Source organism: Mauremys reevesii, linkage group 10 (assembly GCF_016161935.1).
Source record: "Mauremys reevesii isolate NIE-2019 linkage group 10, ASM1616193v1, whole genome shotgun sequence".
Classification (NCBI taxonomy): domain Eukaryota; kingdom Metazoa; phylum Chordata; order Testudines; family Geoemydidae; genus Mauremys; species Mauremys reevesii.
Genome location: NC_052632.1, coordinates 28,257,847 through 28,280,361, shown reverse-complemented (window position 1 = coordinate 28,280,361; position 22,515 = coordinate 28,257,847). Strand labels below are relative to the sequence as shown.

At 39.6% G+C, this 22,515-nt stretch overlaps 1 protein-coding gene across 1 annotated transcript in view; it reads left to right on the top strand.

The window, feature by feature from the left end:
* Nucleotides 1-22,515, top strand: part of LRRC49 (leucine rich repeat containing 49) — a 113,726-nt gene that overhangs the window by 23,305 nt on the left and 67,906 nt on the right. Inside the window, 2 exon segments of the mRNA XM_039492163.1 lie at nt 7,510-7,653; nt 13,566-13,627. Coding sequence (XP_039348097.1) covers nt 7,510-7,653; nt 13,566-13,627 — 206 coding nt within the window.

The window sequence follows — 22,515 nt, the reverse complement described above, 5'->3', positions numbered from 1 at the left end:
TCTCACCTTACAAACGACAAGGGTGACCTGATGTCCTGTTTTTAAAGGGACAGTCCCATTTTTTGGGACTTTTTCTTATATAGGCACCTATTGTCCCCCATCACCTGTCCTGTTTTTTCACAGTTGCTGTCTGGTCACCATAAAGTACAATAATTCAAAATCTGTACAGTGAGTAATACAGGGAGGCAGTATTGTCTGTGATTAGTGCAGTGGCTTGAGCTTTGGGAAATCCAGGATATGTTCCCAGGTTTGCCAAGAATATCCAATATGACGTGGGCAAATCACTTCACCTGTGAAGAATGCATCAGTTTCCCTGTCTCTAAAATAGGGATATGTAGTCATCTTTGTATATTGCTTCTATTTACTCTGATGAAGAGGCTGTCTGAGAGCAAAGTATTATTATAATAGGTATGTTTGAGAGAGAGGAAGGAGACTGTAAGGTTCTCAGTACTTTTTCTGATGTATCCAGTGGAAAAGTGTGTAAGGATAAGTAAGTCAGATACAGTAATCTTCTGGAAAATGTAAAATGTGTAATACAAAATGTTTAAATAGCTGAGCTGTTTAAAATAATCTGTGGTTATCTTGAATCTGTAAAATCAATGTGTGAATACGCTGGATTCTTGATCTGACAAGGCTCTGTACTGATGTTGCTCCTTATTGTGTTACTGATGCACTTTGTAGAGAGTGGGGAATGGAAATACCCACATAAAAGCATTAATGAACAATTTACATATGTGAAAACATAATTGTTTATTTGGATTAGCTTTTTTATTGAACTTTTAGGAATAATAGTATGTGCTCAAATACACTGTGATGGGGCAATATAAAAACATAGTCAGTGTCTACTTTTAGAGAGGGCCTAAATTTTTAGGGGATTGTGTGTTTGAGAACGACCAGTTATGCATCCATATCATTACTTGTATGTACTGTTATACACTTGCAGTAAATGCACATGCAAGTTAGGCATGCAAATGCACACACTGTTTTGTGACTGCAAATAAATGTACACTTTCTTTAAACTTTTGATATAGATCTGTAGCCTAAGCTTTGATACAAAGAATTGTGCAGGCAGAGGTGGTTATAAGCAAAAATGGAAATTTGGAAAATTATTAATGAAAGTATATTTTTTAAAAATCAACAAATAATACATAACTCTTTTAAATGTTAATCTAATCAGATTCTTTCTTCAGATATATTTGTGAAATTCCCTTTAAATTTACTGGGACTTAAGTAAGAGTTGTGCACATGGTGCCCGATCCAGCTGCTGGTACATGAAGTCTATGTAGCTATGGGAAAATCCTGTACCAGGAGTTGGAATACTGGAGAAATCCATATTGAAGAGGTTAATGAGTGTTACTTATCTAGTTGAGAAGGGCTAACAATGTCAATATGAGGCTATTACATGGTTGGGACCTTCAAATGGTATATTTAGCTTGCTGCTGTTTTGCAAGGGCAGGATGTTTCTCATTGAATAGACAGTATGCAAAGTGTAAAACTATATTACATTAACGAATTACATCTCTCTACCTACATCTCTTGAAGATAGGTGAGGTCTGATATTAAGTCACAGTAACTTTTGTAAATGTATTTGTCAATTTCACAAGGAAGCTATATGTTTAAAAATATAAAAATTAAAATAAAAAATGTGTTATCCATATTCCTTTAATTTTGTACAAATGCACACAGAAGAAGAGGGAATTTTGCTTAAAGATCAATGGATACTTTTAAAACGAAAATGTTTATGATTATATAAACCATTATGTAAGAAAATAGGCAGATCTGCTATAACATGAAAAAGTGTAATTTTTCTAGTTCTTATTCTATTGCTATCTTGTCTGTGGGGTTTTGTTTGTTTTTTTTGTTTTTATTAATGAACTAAGACTATATATTTTTGTTCCATCTTGAGATTCTTGGGATCTTTCTTTAAGGTAGCCTTTGATTTTTATATTAGTATTGAAAATGTACTATTTCCAAACCAAACATTCCATAATAATCCCCTTTCAACCACAGAATTAAATTTCAGAACATTAAAAGGAAGTAATCCAGGACTCCGGAACATGGCAACTAAAATAACAAAACAGAAGGGTCCAAAGTCAAGTATTGCTTTATGGTCCAAAATTAAATTTGGGTTTTGAATATGTGATCTTTCCAGTAGGACTAAATACAATAATTGTTTTTGCTTTGTTGCAATGACTGATAACCTTGGCAAGTTGTCTCTTTAATGATGCGACAAAATTCCATTTGTTGGCATAGCCTCTGTAACCACACCTTTAACAAAGAGCCACTTTGTCATCCAGTGGAGCTATAGAGAACCCTAACAAATTGGACACATCAACAATATCAAACATTTATAATATGATAACTAATATATTTGTCAAAACAGCTATGTGACTATTATGGCATTGATCCTGCCACCCTCACTCATGTTGATTAGTACCTTAATTTGTGAGGAGTCCCATTGATTTTAAGTCAGTGAGGAATGCAGAATTAGACCCCAGATGAGCAATTTTAATTATAGTCCAATAGTAATTCCTTTCTTAATATCATTAACCACAATTACCTTCCACTAGAGTGACTTTGTTGAAGTAAAGTTGGAACACAAAGCAGAACTTTTCACATTGTTGCCTATCTCTTCGTGTCTGTGCGCGTTTTAAATTGCTAGTAATTCCTGAGGCATATTCACCTCACCAGGACATTGAACAATGTATTGTTGTCAGGTGAAAACTTGTCTGGCAGAGAAACACACTGTATAAAAAGCTAGTTGTTGTTCACCGTTTTTGTTAATAAACAGAAAGTTTGTAAGTGTTGAGGAAGGTTGGAGTCTCCCTTATGCTCACAAAAAAACTTTGATCAAACCACAGATGGCCCCTTTAAAGTTATCCTTTCTCTCACTCCCAAGACTTGGCTCAGTATCCATAACAAAGAATCATGTTCAGGGTGAGCCTGATTGCTAAACACTCTTGTCCTGAGAATATTATTTACTAGGGAATCTTGTTTGCCAGAATTCTGCTAACAACAATAGTACTTATCACTTAAAGTTGACAGAAGAAAGTATTTGTGTAGTGTAGCTTTCTAAAGATGGGAAACAGAGACAGAAGGAGAATAATGGCTTCATGTTCAGATGTGTTTGTTGAACTCAAGGGAAGATGAGGGTATTTATGATCTATGGGGAAAGGGTTGTTAGTTCTCATCCCTTTGTAAATGTTGTAATGACCCCGAAGAGAGGCCAATCCCATTCCTAGTGTCTGAATGAGAGAGATTGCTGCTGCTCTTCTTACAGAAGTTTCAGTAAACTTGAGTGTCACACATGGCCCTGGTAGAGGTCCCCCAGCTGGACACTCATCAGTTTGCTGCATTTGGGTCCCAGCATATTAGACCCATGTGCTCTTAAGCATCTCTTGGTCTGAATAGGCTCCAGCAGTACGTCTTTCCTTGGCCTCTCTGGCACACTTCCTGGGTACACATTCTGTGATACCTTTTCCTGGAAATGGGACCATGCAGCCCAACTGCCCTAGATGCCCACAGGGGCGGCTCTAGGCATTTTGCCGCCCCAAGCACGGCAGGCAGGCTGCCTTCGGTGGCTTGCCTGCAGAGGGTCTGCTGGTCCCGCCTCCCTAGGCGTCCCACAGGACCAGCGGACCCTCTGCAGGCAAGCCGCCGAAGTCAGCCTGCCTGCCGCCCTCGCGGCGCCGGCAGAGCGCCCCCCGTGGCTTGCCATCCCAAGCACGGGCTTGGCGTGCTGGGACCTGGAGCCGCCCCTGGATGCCCAGGGCTGGTGCTAACTCCCCACCACCCATCAACTCCCCAATAGCTTAAGCACCACCTTTGCCAGAGCTCCAACCTTGTGGGTGGTCTTGTTTTACAGGTCACCTTTTCAGGGACATGTGACAGTGAAAGCTCTTGCTTAGGATTTCCTGCTGTTGCACTACCACTGAAGCAGCTTCATGGGGGGTTGTGACATACCAGGTTACAATCCAGACTAATGAGCAGTTATGTCATCCTGGCCTGCAACCGTGGGTGCCTTAGAATGCCTTACTGAAATGGCTCCCACCTGGGCATCTCACAAACAGCCTTCTAGCATGCAAGCCACACCCAGAGTGTCTGTGTGTAACTGCAGCCTGCCAGCCACACTTGGGTTACTCTCTGGCTCTGACCAGCCTTGGTTAAATTGCAGGGTGACCCCCCAACACTCCCCCAGTCTCAGATTTTCCACCAAAAATTTATGTCCTGTAATGCCCAGCCCTCTCTTGGACAGTACAAAATATTTTAAGCCGTTAAAGGGAACAATATGCCAGCATATTATCTCAAATAGTTCTTCAAACACTTCAATTTAAAACACACTGGTATAGGTAAAACCAGTTTATTAACTACAGAGAGAGTTTTTAAGTGAGTACCAGTAGTAGGCATAAAAGGCGGAAATGGTTACAAGAAAAAGATAAGACATCTACTAATGCCTGACTTAACAAACTATATCAGATTCAAGCAGAGTTTCTCACCACATGTTTTCAGCAGTCTAGGTCAGGACCTCTCCCCCCAGAGTCCAACAAACGCTTCCTTTGTTGCTTCAAGTGCCATGAATGCGATAGATAGGGAGATATTAGTCCTATCCTTTTATAATTTCAGTCCCTTTCCTGAAAAAACATTTCCAGTTGGGCACTAGGAGACAAAGAGTTTGTGTGGAAGGATGTTCCTTGCTGGCTTTTTTGTCACCTGTTTGAGCTTCCTTTATTTCCCTTCCTGCTTGATGAATCTGTTTACTGCTTCAATGTGTCTCTCTGTTCATTACCCTGCTAGATACTAAAATCAAGGATGGAACAGAGACACTGGATCTATGGCTTATTACAAAAATCTGTAACTCACTAACCCCCTCTTTTTGTCTGATGACTGCAGAGGTTTTAACAGGCCACTCTACCTTGAATGGTCCCCTTAAAATATGTGCTAACTACTTATGCTAAACAGTCTGTTCCACATAGCATTTTACTGTGATGCTGGGAGCACTTTTCCCAGACCTGAAGAAAAGCTCTGTATAAGCTCGAAAGCGTCTCTTTCTCTCACCATCAGAAGTTGGTTCAATAAAAGATATTACCTAACCCACCTTGTCTCGCTAATATCCTGGGACCCACAGGACTACAGCAGCACTGCATTCAGGTCAACATTTCATTTCTAAGCAATGTGCTTCCAAGCCTGAGCAGCCCTGTGAAGAGAAGGACTGAACACTAGTTCTGATCCCTTGTGTGGCAAAGCAACAGCCTTTCATTAAATTGATAGGTATGCTCTTCAATATTTCATTAAATCTTTCCAAAGGTATTTTAGCTATAGACATATTGGGCTAAATTCTTTCCTTCAGTTACACCCAGGCTGCCCCATCAAAATGGATGTAGTTGGCCCACGTGTAACTGACAGGAAAATTTGGCCTATTGCATATAGAATAGATTTTATGCCATATCATTTAATTTAAAAAAATATTGTTGGAATTGCTTTGTGTAGTCCTTTATCTAATTCTATACCATGCTTTCCTAAATGAAAGCTCAACAACACAAATATAAGAAATATATGCAACATTATTTTAAGCAAACAGAGACCTCTTTTGAATGTACACAAGAAATATCTGTCATAAACTGATGCTGTCTTTATGGTATTCCATTATTGATGAGTTATGTGCTGCATAAAAATCTTTTTTAAGGCATTTTTATCTTGACTCTTTGAGCCTTTCAAATTTTCTCACTAGTCAAATATCCAGTAATTCTCAGAAACAAACAACATGAAGATCCGGGGTAGTATTGTTTTGTACATTTATTTAAAATCAACATTTCTCATTCTTATTTAAAACCTAATGCAAAAAAGGAGCTTGAAAAACTGATCATCAGTTACTTTTGTTTATGGTCAGTAGAAAATAGTCTACAGGAAGTTAGATCTGTTTCATTTACAACAGTTAAAGGGAATATCACTTGTAATGGCCTAGAATGAAAAGGCAATGACTTATTACCTAAAAATAAAATAATGGCTAAAAGCAGGTATATCTTTATGTAAAAAAAAAAAAAGTGTGATAGGAAGGAGGGAAGGAATTCCATTACTGTTGATACAGGCTTTTGACTCGGAAAAGTTATAAATAATATCTCTATAAATTATTGATGAAACCCAGATTTCTGCAGTACCAGTAGAAGCTAGGACCATTTAGAACTTGTGCATTGCAGTTTGCTGTAGTTATAGCTAGACTGCCATTTGCAGAAAGCTGTGTACTTATGCTAACCATCTGCTGTTGGCTTCAGTTTCACAAATCTGTCTGAATACACAATTTTAAACAATAATGTTCACTGTGAATTTTGCTATTATTTTGGTGCCCCAGTATATTAAGAGTTGATCTTTACTTGTGCTTCTAAAATATCTTTTGTTTCTTCAGAGAAGACTAATATTAAAATATTATACATCACTGAGGAGAAGCCTGTTACTATTTTTCTCATGTTACTATAATCAAATTGGTTTAGGGAATGTTTAATCTGATTAATGATGTTTTGGTTCTATCATCTATTGGCTTTGTACATATTTTCATTTAGAATTTTTTGTCATGAAATAAAACCTGGGACAATTGCTGAAATAGCTGACATACCAGTATTCTCAATTCAGACATATAACAGTAAACAATTTAACATTTAAAGAACCCTTAACTCTGCCTGGTATAGTTAGTCATTGGTTGCGTGTTTGTACCCGATGTACACTATCCCAGCTCTGCACAGATAGCTGACACAGCAGACCTTGATCGAACTGCCCAATAAGACCACAAGACTTGGTTTAGTTGTGAAGGTTTATTGTCAAGGAAGCACGGTCCTAGCTCCCCAGATCAATGTCTACAATTACACTAACACATGTATGCTTGGTGCAATGGACTCAGCACAGTGAATGGCAGGACTTACCATTCTCCCCTCAGCTGGCCAAAGACATTCCCTCTGCAACCAAATGAGGCAGTCATTGCGGCTCCCCAGTTAGGCCCAGTAATATAATAGCAGCAGCTGCTCACTACCATTTTACAGCTTCTTTGCAATCTGTTCACCTTTTTTAAGGTTCCCTTCACAATCATAAGGGCTCTAGACTTATTTTTTCAGTTGAAGCTTACATTCTGCAGAAATTGATGGCCTGGGTCGCACTAATTTGCAAGTCTGGTTTGAAGTAAGGCTCTCAGACATAACATTTAAGAAGCAGCACATATTTGGCCCATATAGCAGAAATGCACAGAATCTCTGATGATAAAGAATAAGGACTGCTGACTTGACTGCACCATTCTGTGACCAGAAAGAACATTAGTAAACTGGATGATAATGTGTAATTTCCAGTGGGCTGCTAGAAATCCAGTAGAAGGCAACCTAAAACACATAAATGTCAGACTATTAAAAATTACATAAAAACTAATGTAGAATTATATTAGTATCTCCATTGCTTTAAAATGTATATCTAACAGGTGTCTAAGCAAACTAGGCATAATATGCATGCTATTAATTATACTTCTCATTACAGATTGCTAAAATAGAAAATATCAATCATTTGGGTGAACTCAGAGTGTTAAATCTTGCCAGAAACCTTTTAAGCTATGTTGAAAACCTTAATGGACTGGATTCACTGACAGAACTTAACCTTCGTCATAATCAAATCACCTCCATGGTAAGTGATAAAACTCAATTAATATTTGTTGTCCTCCCCCCACAAAAAAGTTAGCAAAATACAGTAATATTATCATTTGATTTGGACCATGTTAGTGTTACACAGTTCTAGAACTATATTATTTTCATTTGTCCTATGACTTTGGTGCTCTTATGCTTAGTTTTATGAGAAGTGGATGAAACCAAAAATAACACATGGATATTTTATATAAATGATCGTTTATAGCTGTGAAGCTGTCTTTATACTAATTAAAGTGCCAAAAGTGAGGAAATTTTGAAGAAGCTATACAATTCTGGTGCATAGATTGAGTAGGCATCTAAAAATATAGTAAACAATATACTGACTATACCCTAAATTTAAAAATCATGGCTCTTGATCGTATAAAGAGCTTTTTTAGTAGTTGCCTTTCTTTTTTTTAATATGACAGAGAAAGTCAGTATGATCTTAAAAGAAAACTAAAAATACTATTTTAAACTTTGCAGATTCACTTAACATTAAGCAATGCTTTCAAAAAGAAAAGGCCATCAGTGTCCAACGTTTTGTCAGTGAGAAAGTACCTGAGTAATAATTAAAGATCTGTTTCTACAAAAGATATTGTTTCAGTTTCTTACTACATAACCTTAATATAAAGAAGTTGTAACAGACTCATTATACAATAATAAGAGCACATTGCATAAAAGAATTCTGTTTTGCTGAATACCTAGAACAATGTTTTCCCCTGCCTGGAAAGAAAGAAAAGGAACATGACAACAAAAGAGAGAGGTTAATATATGCAGTGAGTCTTGTTCCAATTTCTTCTTTATTAGAGCTCTTGCCTTGAGTTGTGTCTTAGATCATGTCAACTAATCTGACCACTGGTATATGATTTTCTGACAAAAGTGAACTATCAGTTTTGCTCAATAGAAAATGGAGGCTTCAGCTCCTATTTTCAGTTTTGTTTGCTTGGTTTTTTTTTACCTTTTCTTCATAATAATAGCAAAGCCCTCTCTTAGTCTATGTGGCTGAGCTGAGAGTTGAGAAAATGGGAGGTTTGGTCCTTTTAAATTCAATCTCCTTTATAACATGTGCAGCCAGCAGAATTCTGTATACATCTCTCTGGTCAGATATGACATGCAAATAAAACTTCCTCCTTGGGAGTGATGGAGCTTTCCCTGTAGGAATGTTGACTGCTTTTTTCCCAAGTTGATAGGATCGTCTTTTATAAGTAGATTGCAACTCTTAGTGCACCTAGGGCTTTTTTTAGTAAGTCTGAGTTACCTCAGGTACTGCTATGAATCTGGGAATTTAGTCATTGACTTCAGCGGTGCCAAGATTTTACTCAGCATTTTTTTGTTAGAAAACAAATAAATAATCAAAAACTATCATTCAGTGAAGGATATTAAAAACAAACACAGAAATGTTGATTGTGTAATCAAAATTTCCTGTGTCATACTACTGCTCAGCTTCATGCTTAGTCCCTCCTCTCTTTCCCTCAGGAATATTTTCTTGAATCTCCCAGGTGTCTAACTGTTCATGTAGTATGCCAAATTATCCACTATTGTTTTTGTTCCTTGAAACAATGAGAACATGGAAATGATTGACTAGTGTATGGCAGATATTTTTGTTTCTGTAAATTATACCCAGACAGTTAATACTCTAAATTTTTAAGAATTAGCATGTTTGGGCTATAGTATCTGTGATATCTGTTCTTGTTCTCAATCTACTTTGGCTCAGTTAAAGAAAAATTATCCTCATGCTCAGTTCAGGCAAGTCTTGGATCATTTTAATTTTAGTAAAAATGCTTTCTCTTTGGCCTGTTTTAATTCAAAGGTATTAGAAATTGTGTTCTAGGAGGTGTTGATTATTTAATGAATGCAGTATATTATTTTATATTTTTACTGTAACCTTTTGTCACAGGGTGACTGGCACTTTTAATGGGAGATGGGGTCAGTCTACCTGTGCCATAATTAATTAGCTGCTTCCCAACCTGAGGGGGTGAGATTATAGGGGTCAGATGATAGCTTAATGGACACCTGGGCCTCTGCAGGAATATAGGCCTAAACTAGGCTTGTCTGAACTGTTTTTTTTTTAAATTGAGTTTGAATGTTAGCATAAGTGATAGGCCTAAAAGCATGTGACCAAAAAAGAGTGAGATCACGGGAAAGAAGAGCTTGTTTGTATTAAACTTCTTGTGACCCTTGAAATACCAGCATTATCTTATTTAACGTTTGGGATGAGGTAATAGAAATAAAGAAAACTTGCTTAATTGGATACCAGGTGCAGTAAATAATTGGTTATATATGGGTTGTTTAAAAAGAAATGCTTAGTTCAGTTATTGGGAAGAAATATGGCAAAATAAAATAAAAAGAAAACCTTGAGAAGGGAGCCCAGCCACAAGTCTTGTCTTGACTGTGTAAAAGGACAGGACACAGCCTTAAAACTACTTCCTCTGGCTTTGGCTAAGGTCTGATAACCAGCAGTGATATCACTTGTTTATTATAGTGTATAAAAGACAAGGTTTTGGGGAGTTTCTTTGTCTCCCATCATGCTGTGACTCCAGAGGGGTATGTTTGGACTCAAAATTCATTGCACCATGACCCACTGCTGCCAACAAAGCTACTACATGATCCCAGGAGGAGGGCCGGAGCCTGAGCCCTGCCACCCTGGGTGGAGGGAGAGGGGGCCAGAGCCCAAACCCTGCCACTCCAGGTTGGAAGAGAAGGGGCCGCAGCCCAAGCCCCACTGCCATGGGTGGGGGTGGAGCTCAGGCTTCAGCTTCAACCCTGGGTCCCAGCAAATCTAATGCTGGCCCTGGCTACCCCATTAAAATGGGGTCATGACCCACTTTGTGGTTCCGACCCACAGTTTGAGAACTGCTGTATTAGGATGTTATGTATAAGTTTCTGTATGCATATATTTGTATTTTGGGTGTAATCAACACCAAGTGGCCTTTGGCCTAATAAAGGAATGCTTTTGTGTAAACGGAGTTGTGGTAAACCTTAGTAAATTATTAGGGAAATTTATTTCCAATAGCCTCATAAGAGGGCTGAGAGATCTATTTTGGTGTGGAACCCAGAGAGTGGGTATGCTCTTGTGGAAGGCCCTGAGCCATGGTCTGCAGGAAGTTTGCTATACCAGGAGAACCAGGCAGAGGCCCAGTGCTCCATACTGGAGCAAGGAACGATGGAAGGAATGGAGCCCAGCAAGAGCTGAGAATGTACTCCAGGGTAACCAGCCTGGGGGTGGAGTGCTCTATTCCAGAGCCAGAAAGACTCTCAAAGGTAACCCAATGAGGGGATGGGTACAGGACCCAGAGGGCTGGTTGAAGAGGAACCACTGAAGGACAGAACAACTTTTTTGTTTGTTGGGACTTGGTTAATTGGAGTTTTGCTACCCTAGAAGGGGATAAGTTTGTTTATGACTTGGCTGGAGGGCTAACTGAACTGACCAATTTGTATGTGGAGTTCTTGGGGACTCTGAAGATATGTCTACGCTGCAACATAAGCTCATGCCTGAGCCCAGGCTCATGCCTAACCCCCTTGTGTCTACACTGCAGTTGTACTACTATAGGGCTTGGACCCAAGGTCCCAGGACTCTACAGCACTGGAAGGTCCAAACTTGAGGTAAGCTGGGACCCAGGGTGTGAGCCCTGTTACTTTGCAGTGTAGACGCAGCCCCGCTTGACTTGGGTCCCAGTAGTCAGCTGGAAGTATCCGACAATTCCATGGGACAACTATCCAAACATCTGCAATCCATGCTATTATTTTTTGAAAGGAATATTTCTTAAATATTGTTAGTTAGTCCCTTTTGGATTTCTTGTGCAGCTTTATTTTTAAGGACAGTTTTGGTTTTTCTTTACCAGCGATAGCACAGAATCAGTCTTGTTTTTGTTCCTTACAGTTGAATCATGATATAGGACTAATATTGCAGAATTATCACTTAATTTTGGTACTAAAATGGATTAGCTTTCTTATGCATAGGTTGTATTCAGATAGTGCCATGGGTGGCAGTACCTAATATAACTTGACAGAGTAATTATGGAATAAAAATATATCACAACTTTGTTGTAACTTCAAACCTTAGATAAACAGCAGTATTGCTAACCCCAATATTTCAGAAATCGGGTTGGACACCCAAACACATGAGATATTTTTAAAATAATATATTTGAAGACAATTATTTTTAAATTTCTTTTCTTTGCCATCTCATTTATGAGCCTTTAGTAGTGTTCTTCTCAGGCTTTATCTCTGATGCTGTGAGGGCTTAGAAACGTACTGTTCTTGATAGCTGAGACTCTCATTGGCCAAAGTGTGACCGTATGCTCAACTTGAGGGCCTTTGTCTGTCTTTCTGTTTGAAAACTGCATCTGACATCTGATCGGTTCCAAAATTTTAGTCTGAGCTGTATCCCCAGCTGGACCTCTTGCCCTTCTCTAGCCAAACAAACCCCCCCCCCCCCCCCCGCTGGGCTCTTGTCCCTGCAGATGGGCCTTTTGGCCTCCTCCCCTTCCCTGTCCCACTCCCAGTGGACCCCTCAACAAAATCAAGTTGTGTATCTTTCCACAAGGGCTGCTGTTCCATGACTCTAATAGATAAATTGAGCTAAATTGATGAAACAGAACTTCAGTTACTCTGTAACTTCCTTACAGTACTTAGGGTAAACTTACACCCATGTTTGTGATGCTTGCAAGCTACCCCATGATAGCGTTGCCAATTTTGGTTGGACGTATTCCCGGAGGTTTCATCACATGACGTAATATTTAATTAAAGATTAATCTTTAATTTCTGGAGACTCCAGGATAGTCCTGTAGGGTTGGCAACCGTACAGGGAGAAGCAAACAATTGTGGCTGTGGCAAACTGCTACCCAAAGAAAATACCTTCACATCCCACAGTATTGTGGTAAGTTAAACACTGAGGATTTGAGTAAGAATCACCATGCACGCAACCTCTTAATATTTAGCCTTTAGGTGTATTTTTGCCCTGCTCTTTCCCCATGTCAACTATAATCACAACTAGAAGTCATGGAGACTAAATCTGATGGAGGGTGGGAATATGGGCCTAGCTACTGGAAAAATACAAATGGCCTGCCTCTGCGCCAGTCTCCAAGCACTTGGACTGGGTGTGTTCATATCCACAAGCTGCAAGTTGGAGAATGGGTTTTTACAGGGGAGGGAGATGCACCTAATGGCATAAATGTGTGTTGGATGAGTAATGACAAACCTCAATCCCTAGTAAATGTGGATTTGTATTTTGCGAATACAGCTTGCTCTTATTTGCTTTATTAATATGTTGAATTAGATAGTATTTCAAGTATTCCAAAAGGTTTATAATAGCATGTAAAACCACAAGTAACAATTTTACACTCTTAAAATACATAGGTTTTGGAAGATTGGACTCCAGAGTCTGTCTATATGTTTTTAGTGCATATGGTGTAGATTTTTATATAATTTAAAAGAGTGAGTTGGTTGATAGGAGAGAATCCTTACTTAAGTCTTTCACTGACAGTACAGCCACTGCAATTTGGAAGCTAATTTATGAGTTTGCATTTTGAAGCTTTAGTACAGAATGGTCACAAAATCAAATTTATATTTATGCAGTTTGATTACAGTATGCTTGCCCTGAAGCTTAAACGCTGAGGCAAGCACCTTGGCTCCTTTCCTGAAAGCCTGTTAAAAAAGGTTAGCAGCAGTCTCATTCTCTTTAACGCTATTTACCTTGCAAGTGGTGCAGCTTGTTCTGCAGAGTACATATCTGCACTGAAGCACTCCCTTTGAGTCTGCACCAGAGAGAAATGGAGCTGCATGTTCAACAGAAATCAATGTTGCAGCAAGGTTACAGAAAATAGAAATGTGTATATTTCATCATCAGGACAAGTAGAGAGGTTCAAAATATGTTCTTTCAGCTGCTGAATTTATGCTTCTCTTTCTTTCTAGAAAGATGTGGATACTTTGCCCTGCCTCCAGCATCTGTTTCTCAGCTTTAACAATATATCTAGGTAAGAGGGCTACCAGTTTGCTTCTTATCGGTAACTTACGTATAATATTGCAGCTGTATTAAGTTAAAATTGGAATACTTTGCAGGTGGTTAAATTTTTCTAATATTGCAGATTGTATAAGAAATATACACTGTCTGGATTATACAAAATATGTGAAACCGAAGTTCTCTAAACCCTCATCCTTTAAATGTACAGTATATTTATGAAAATTCTACTGTTCAGTTTATAGTTATGAAAATAGGATCGTAAATACTGTATAATTTTAGTGTTAATTTAAGTTTAACTGTATATAAATTACATTTGTTTATATTCATCACTATATACATTCATTTCAACATAAAATATTGAATGAAAATCTGTTTAATCTATGTGACTAGATTACTCTTAATTTGTATTGCTTTCTGAACATCTTTTGTTACCTAAGGCTGCAATCTGTATTCATTATTGTGTCACTCTTTCAAACCGGGCCATCAGAACATAGTAACTCAGCTTTCTCAGTAAGACTTCTGTTGTTTTAAGAACTGATGAACATGTTTCATTATAAATGTATAGAAACGTTTGTCATCTACATCTGTCTTCTCATTATATTTTCAAATGTTACTGGTTTCTGTATTTATAGATATCCCAAATTTAAAAAAAAAACACTTGATTTTTAAAAGTACTGCATGCACTCTTTTCCTTAGAGAGCAACTTATGGTTGCTCAATATATCATCATAGATTTCTTCATAGCTCTATATTTAACAGCATCAAATGATTTTATTAGAGACCTAGAAAAGGCACTGCATTCCTTTATTGCTGGAAAGACCAGATGTTTTTGCTGTACTTATTCTCTATGTAGAGATGAAACATAGGAATGATTTATGTTATAATTATCATAAGTTTTTATTATACTAATAAGTTAGAGTATTTTATGCAGACCTGCATTTTATTCCTTGCAAAGACCTCCAATTTACTTGTTTATGAGCCTTATGTTCTTAATGCAGTGATGCAGCATTTTACCCCTAAAATTACTGGGTATTAAAAAAAAAAGTTTGAAAATAAAATATTAGCTTCTACTAAACTATAGATATTGCACATAAATTAATTTTCTTGTGCCTCTGCTTCATGTTTTAAATTTGGATAGTAGCAGACACAGATTAGCATTTTATTTCTGTTGAATAATGGTTGGTTCCCAAATTTCAAACATGCTTTTTGTTTCTGTTCTGCCAACAAATGTCCTAGCCTGGTTTTAGCAGTTGGAGAACTGCAGTGGCCAGTTCCCCTGTCACCAGGAAGTATTGCTGCAGTGAGTGGTAATTACTTTGATTTTATGTAACTGACCTAGTAACTCATCCAGCTCTCAGCCTCCTCTCCCACAATGTTTTATACAAAATTATATTATTATTATTTTTGCAGTATACAAGGAGAGAAAAGGACCTAAAAAGAAGCTTGGAAAATCCAGTTGTTTACATAGTCAGTCTGTAGCTGATTTTCAAACAAATATCTTGCTTGCTTTTATAATTTATTCAGCGGGATTACAGTGAAGTTATGTCTGCACAATTTGTCCCTAAGTGGGATATGCATACCTTAAACATTGTTTTGCAAGTATGTAATGTTTAGTTTGGTTTTTGGTTTAGAGTTTAATTAGTTAAAAAAAAAACACTGAAATCAGATGAAAATTGCACTTTTCCACTGTATGTTTGGACCAACTTAACACTTTACTTGCCAGTCACCATTATAACATCTTGATGGTGGTGGCATTTGGCTTGTTGAGGTTTTGAAATGTTGGCATGCCATTGAACAACAGCATTTCACTGAGGAGGTGAAACAGCACTGAATGTATATTTTGTGTTATGTAACTGATGTGTGACATGTTTATCAGGGAAATAATTTTAAAAATACGTTTTTATGACTGATTGTGTACTAATATTTTGCCTGATGCAGTTTGACTTGACCAAGATGTTTAAACTGAAAATTGGCAAGTTTAGTGGGAACTTCAGACACAATTATAACGTTGAGTATTGCTGTAGTAAGATCAGCAAGCATGAAAGTTCCCACTACTCTTTTGTATATATTCTCAAGACTTATTTATCTATTTAGATTTACCATATGCCTTGTGGTAAATTTTGAAAATATTTTTTCAAGAAGCAATTCTGTATGTGTGTGTCTGAAAAAGACGAAAATTATTTCAAACAAACAACGATACTTATGCAATGATCTAAAGCATTTACCCATAGGTACCTGATGATAACTTGCTGCTTCTGCTAGCAAGTTATGTTGCAAAAGTCTGGTTGCATTTACAGCTTAGTTTCCTTAGATTCAGTTAATCAGACATTGATTTAAAAAAATCACTTCATAAGATGTAATAATACGGCCTTTATGTTAAATGAGAATATCTCCCAAGGAGGTGTAGAACATTTTTAAAAGACTAATTTAGAATGAATTGTTTTGACATAGCAAAAGTTCACATTGGAGCATCAGTTTGGTGCTTGTCACATGGCAGCAAGAGCTGTTGCATCATGTATTGATGAACACTGACATGTATGAATCGGAATGTCTTTGTAACGTGGCTCTTTACAGATGAGGACATATATTTCAAGCTGTTACAGTCTTAATATTAATAAGAGAGTCTCTCCTCTTCATTTTCAGAGGAGGCCCCAGAATGCTACTGTTCCTAAAGAAATCTTTTGTACAGGAGTTCCCAAGTATTCATGTCATTTATATCTCATAAGTTAAAACCAAACCAAGAACTGGTTTGGGGACTGGAACAAAGAAAATAGTGTCTTATTTCCATCCTCAGCCTGGACAGATTTAATAGTCAGGCAAACTGATAGCATTCACACCTGTTACATTAATTTAGATGGAATATAAGGGCTAAAGGTGTTGACGTAACCCAGTGACAGTCCAACATTAAACAGTGTTAAACAAGATTTGGGGGTTTGGTAACATGGCAAACACACCATTAAGAATCCTTTTAACCTTTTTATTAAAGATCTAGAAAAGAAGGAAAAACACTTAAAACATTTAATGTGAAGTACTTGTTAAATAAGCCTTTCATTTTAACAATATTCCTTGTTCCCCTTCTCTTTAGCTGGAGAGTTCTTAGAAGGAAATCCTCCACCTCCTTGTTTGACAGTCTCTTTAGATCGTATTAAAGAGGGTAATAATTGTCCTTTTGGGGAAAAGAGAAGAAGTTAGTTGAGATGAGCTGGAGTTGTTGCTGTTGTTGTTAAAGTCCAATCCTGTTTCATCCCAGGCGGTGTTTGGGATTCAGTTGGAGCCTGTAGAGGTGGCGATATCATCTGGGTCCCTCTCTCTGGCATGGTCTGGTCAGGACCGGACTCTCAGGATCAGGATGACGAAGGCCCTGGGTTCCAAGAGATGGTGGGTTTGGCAGCCATGATGGTGAAGCTCACTCCATTAGACAATTTTTCTCCCAAAAGTCTCTTTCTTTAAGAACCCACCAAGGGAATGGTTGGTGAAATAGCCTATCCTCTCATTATTTTGTCCACCAGTTAGACCTAGTTTCCAATATACCAATTTTGGTTCACTGGATTCTGGTTCCACTGTAGACAGGCCGGACTCACCCCTGCAGCGCCTCCTGCTGGTGACTCCGGGAATTAGCTTGTTCCAGCGCAGGAGCGACTTCTGCAGGCTGGTGATCCACCTGTCCTCAGGCCCCCGTGTCCCTTCCTGGACCCGGTGCCCTTTTACATGGGGGTGCTGCCCCCTGGCAGTAACCCTTTTCTCTCAGGGCTTCCCCTTCTCAGGGAACCCCCCCATCCCTACCTTGCCTCAGTGTATGGCTACTGCCAGTCATTGTCTAGCCCCACGTCCTGGGGCAGACTGCAGTATCAGCCAACTCATCACTGGCAAGGAGGGTTTGGACCTGCTGCTTTGGCCTACCCCTGGGCTGCCCTCTGCAACCCCCAGTACCTGTTAGCCCTCTGCTAGGCTGCAGCCTGGGGCTTTCCAGGCTGGAGCTCCCCAGCTCCTCAGCCTTTCCCCAGCCCTACTTCACTCAGGTATCCAGTCTCAAGCTCCCTGCAGCTAGGCCCTTCTCTCTCTGAAGGCAGAGAGAGACTGTCTTTCCTTCTGGCGTCCCTGGCCGCCTTATAAGGCCTTGCAGCTCTGTTTGGGGCGTGGCTCCAGCTGCAGTCATTTCTCCAATCAGCCCAGCCTAAAGGCTGTTTTCTTCCACCACAGCCCCTTCCCAGGGCTGTTTTTAATCCCTTCAGGGGAGGAGCAGGGGTTCACCCTGCTGCATCCACACTATTTCTGATTATTGAGCATGATCTTAACAGGCCTTGAGTTATATCACTAAGCCTTTTTGTTTGGACTAATTCAGTTATTTTTGTACCATTTCCCATCAACACTTGCTATTATAAGTTTTTGTGACATCTTATGATCTTTCATGCATTTTTTACACCTATTGAAGTTCCAGGGGCGGGCGAGTGGAAGCTTTTTACAGTTGAGCTCACAATTAGGGAAAATATTGTAGGCCCAATTATCGTTACACAGCTTGATGGTTCCTTATAAACTATTATTAATTATTATTTATTTGTATTATCGTAACACCTAGGAGCCCCAGCCAGGGACAAGGACCATCATTGTGTTAGGTGCTGTACACAAACACAATAAAAATCATTTTTTGGACTATTGCTGAATTATCCAGGCAGAACTTTGAGAATTTTTTTTTCTTTTAGAGCAGACCTATTTAACTTGTGCCACTAGAGCTCAGAGAGAGAGGGGGGTGGTTATTACTGGTATTTATTAATATGAAAACCAAGAAGGCTATTTTTATTCCATGTCTTGGACATGTAAATTAATTTGCCAATGATTGTAAACTTTACAAGGCCAGGACTGTCTTTTATTCTGGATCTTGTAAATCATGGGTTCCCAAGCTTTTCGGCATCATGCCTCCTTTTTAATTTTCGAGAAACCCTCACACCCCCACTTCTCTTTTACCATCATCCAACCCCCCTTTTAACAAATTCAATTCGTAATTTAAAATTAAAAATAAACACACAAACTTGGTGTACAATTTTTTATTTAAAATTAAAAATAAGCACAAATAGGTTTTCTTGGCACAAAAAATTAAAAATGTAATTTAAAATAAGAAATAGCATAAACAAAACGAATTTATGTGAAGGATGCTGCTGCATTTTCTTCACAAGTTGGGAAATCCTAGGTTTGAAGGATGAAAGTGTGGAACGCAAATTGTTTTCGACATCCATTCGATTCCTTTGTTTAGTTTTTATTATGACTAAACTTGAAAAGCTTTTTTCACAGAGGTACTCAATGAAAACGGAAGAATAATATGTAGTGCTTTACTTTCGGGTAAATTGGGAAACATTTTATCCATTATTCCTTGGGGCTTACGTTTTCGAAAATATCTTTAGCACTTGAATCATATTTCATTTCAAGTGCTTGTTCTTGCAATACTTCTGGCATTGAATCGACATCAATGTTGAACGGATTACATGCTAATTTATTAATGGGATAGCCAGAAAAGTTGTCTGGAAAATAGCGGATGAATTCATCAGCAAGGCAGTCCAGATGAAACACAGTTTTGTTCTTCGCATCCTCTTTACAAAGTTCTTGGAAACTTTCATTTTCAGCTAGTGATGAAAATGTTGGAAAAGACAAAAAGTTAGGAATCTGAGCTTGTGTTTGACGTTTCCAAAGCTTGACGCTTTGGGTACCAAGGGTACTGTGTGAGCCAAAGACCCTAAGTGGGTTGGCTTGGAAAAAGGCACTAAAGGGAAACCTACCATCCTTGTCTTGGTACTGCTGGAGATGCTCAAACATGTGACACCAAGCAGCTTGGCAGCACTACAGTTTATGGCGCCACCTTCTGCCTCCACAGCTCATAGTGCATGACCGTTGGCACTGCCAACTGTGGTAAAGGCAGCGATACCACCGACAACACCCTCCTTGGTACTGATGCTCTTGGTACTGCAGCAATTTCTCTGCTATAAAGATCTTCTGGTCTCCTTGGCACTGGAATCTCCACTCCTTGGTACTGACCTCACTCCAGCACACTTGGTACTGTGCCAACTTACCACCCCACCCAGATTAACTCCTCCTTTATCCATTGATGACGACGAAGACAATGATATAGGGGAAATATTGCCTTTCCACACAGCTACCAGACCAGGTCTGCCAAAGCACATGAATACCACCCCAGACCTGAAACTCAGGGATGGTACAGACACCCATGAATGCTGCCACCTATGCCATTTCCACCACAGTGGCCATACTGGGACCCATGGGCAACGTACCACCAACACTATCCTTAGCTGCCCAGTCCACCCAAGGAGAGGTTGAGACATTCTCCATCACCCTCTGTACCTGGACCCTCTGAACCTCCAGAAGAGGCAGTAGAGGAATTGGAGAAGACTTTGGATCAGGAAGTCACACCAGCTGCCAATTTTTCATCCTCTTCTCTGGATGAAGCTATCATGCTCCCACCACCCACAATGGGGGATGACTTTAAATAGGATTGCAGATTTCGTGGCAATACTGCTGGAAGAAGTGGTGGAGTCCGAACATAAGTTGCTGGATATTCTCCAGATTCAAGATTGCCTTCCCAATAAACAAGGTTCTCATGGACCGAGCCAAGACCATCTGGCAGACCCCAGCAACAATTCTTCCCACCTGCAAAAGAGTGGATAAAAAATGCTGTGTCCTTTCCAAGGGGATGGAATTTCTATTTTCACACTTCACACCAAACTCTCCGGTGGTAGAGACCATGAACGAGCGGGGGAGACAGTCCCATTCCAGATCCACCCCCATATGACAGGGACTCTCTGGAAGCTACTGCCTCTTTGCCCCAATGCAGATTTACCACTCCAGTCAATCTAATCACCACAAGTCAGCCCATAGACATTGGCCAGGATCTGCCTCCAACTCTTAGGGCACGACAGTGATGACATTTGTCATCAAATATGCCAGACTGCACATGCGATGCTTGCAAGGCTGTCTGAGGACAGTATATAGTCCACACAGACACAGCATAAACAAGCGTCTTATGATGCCAACCAAAGTAAAAAATTATCTACAGTGGTGGACTCAACTACACAATGTTGGCACAGGAGTTCCCTTCATACAGACCCTTCCACCAGTGATACTCACAACAGACGTTTCTCTGCTGGGCGGGGGAGAAGGCATACCTGCACAACCACATGATTCAAGGCCGCTGGTCCCCACTGGAATCAACACTGCACATAAACCTGCTGGAGCTGTGGGCAGTCCGCAGTGCATACTCATACTTTCTACCCACGATCAGGGGCAAGGCCATATAGGTTCTGATAGACCATGTCACTTTTATGTTTTATATAAACTGATAAGTAGGGGTATGGTCACACTTCTTGTGTGCAGAAGTCATGCTGTTACCTGGGTTTCTTTCAACCCAAAGTGCTTGGTAACTTTTACTCTGTGCGAGGAGGTGTCAGGAAATAAATCAAGGGAGACACGGCCGTCCGACCGATAGATGGCTGGCACAAACAGGACAACACAAGAGTGCTTTCACTTGAAGCTAAACTTTACTAGTCTGAAGCACTTACATATGTCTGCAGCAAGATTTGTAAAACACCCCCAACCCTTGATAATTACCAAAGCTGAGTGTTGCTCTCGAGTGGCACAGCGGCAGCCTGTCCGCCTCTGGGGAACAGGAGATGCATCCAGAGGGAGAGACCCAGTCCCGAAGAGCCCCCCAAACGAGTCTCCTTATTTATACATTAGTAATAGAATGACATGTCCCTTAAGTAAGCAGTTTCAAGCAAGAGGTTGAACAGTCACCTAAAGTGGAACACCCACGGAGACAACTATCTTGATAACCTCAGCTACTGCACAGGGTGAGTAACCTTTTAAAAAAAAGAAAGAAAGAAAGAAAAAAAAAGTATACGTATATTTAGAATCTATTGTCTAGTCATTTTATGCTATAGAATGCAATAATGAAGAATAAGGGTGAAATGCTGTCAAGTATCAGAGGGGTAGCTGTGTTAGTCTGGATCTGTAAAAAGTGACAGAGAGTCCTGTGGCACCTTATAGACTAACAGACGTATTGGAGCATAAGCTTGCGTGGGTGAATACCCACTTCATCAGATGAATGTAGTGGAAATTTCCAGAGGCAGGTACAAATATGCAGGCAAGAATCAGTCTAGAGATAACAAGGTTAGTTCAATCAGGGAGAATGAGGCCTTCTAGCAGTCGAGGTGTGAATACCAAGGGAGGAGAAACTGTTTGTAGTTGGTTAGCCATTCGCAGTCATTCACAGTCACAAAAAAGCTGTAGGAGAACACTTCAACCTCCCTGGACACACAATAGCAGATTTAAAGGTAGCAAAAAAACTTCAGGACCAGACTTCAAAGAGAAACTGCTGAGCTTCAGTTCATTTGCAAATTTGACATCATCAGCTCAGGATTAAACAAAGACAGTGAATGGCTTGCCAGCTACAAAAGCAGTTTCTCCTCCCTTGGTGTTCACACCTAAACTGCTAGAAGAGGGCCTCATCCTCCCTGATTGAACTAACCTCGTTATCGCTAGACTGATCTTTGCCTGCATATTTATACCTGAAATTTCCACTACATTCAACTGACGAAGTGGGTATTCACCCACATAGGCGGCAGGTTCGTATAACTTTTGGTGGGGCCCAAAATGGTGGTCCCCCCCCCCCCGCTCTCACCCTGTAAGCTGATATAAAATGAAGTTACAATGCGTCAGCACCACAAGATTACAAGGGTCAATTAAAAGTGGAAAGTCAGAAGCAGCACTTGCCTGCTTCAATATACGGTATTAAATTTTGTTGCACCTGTTGTGACAAAGTGGGAATGTTCTTAACGTTTTCTCTGAATACTGTGTGGGTGCCTCAGTTTCCCCTGAAAAGTGCCAACTGACGGTGTTG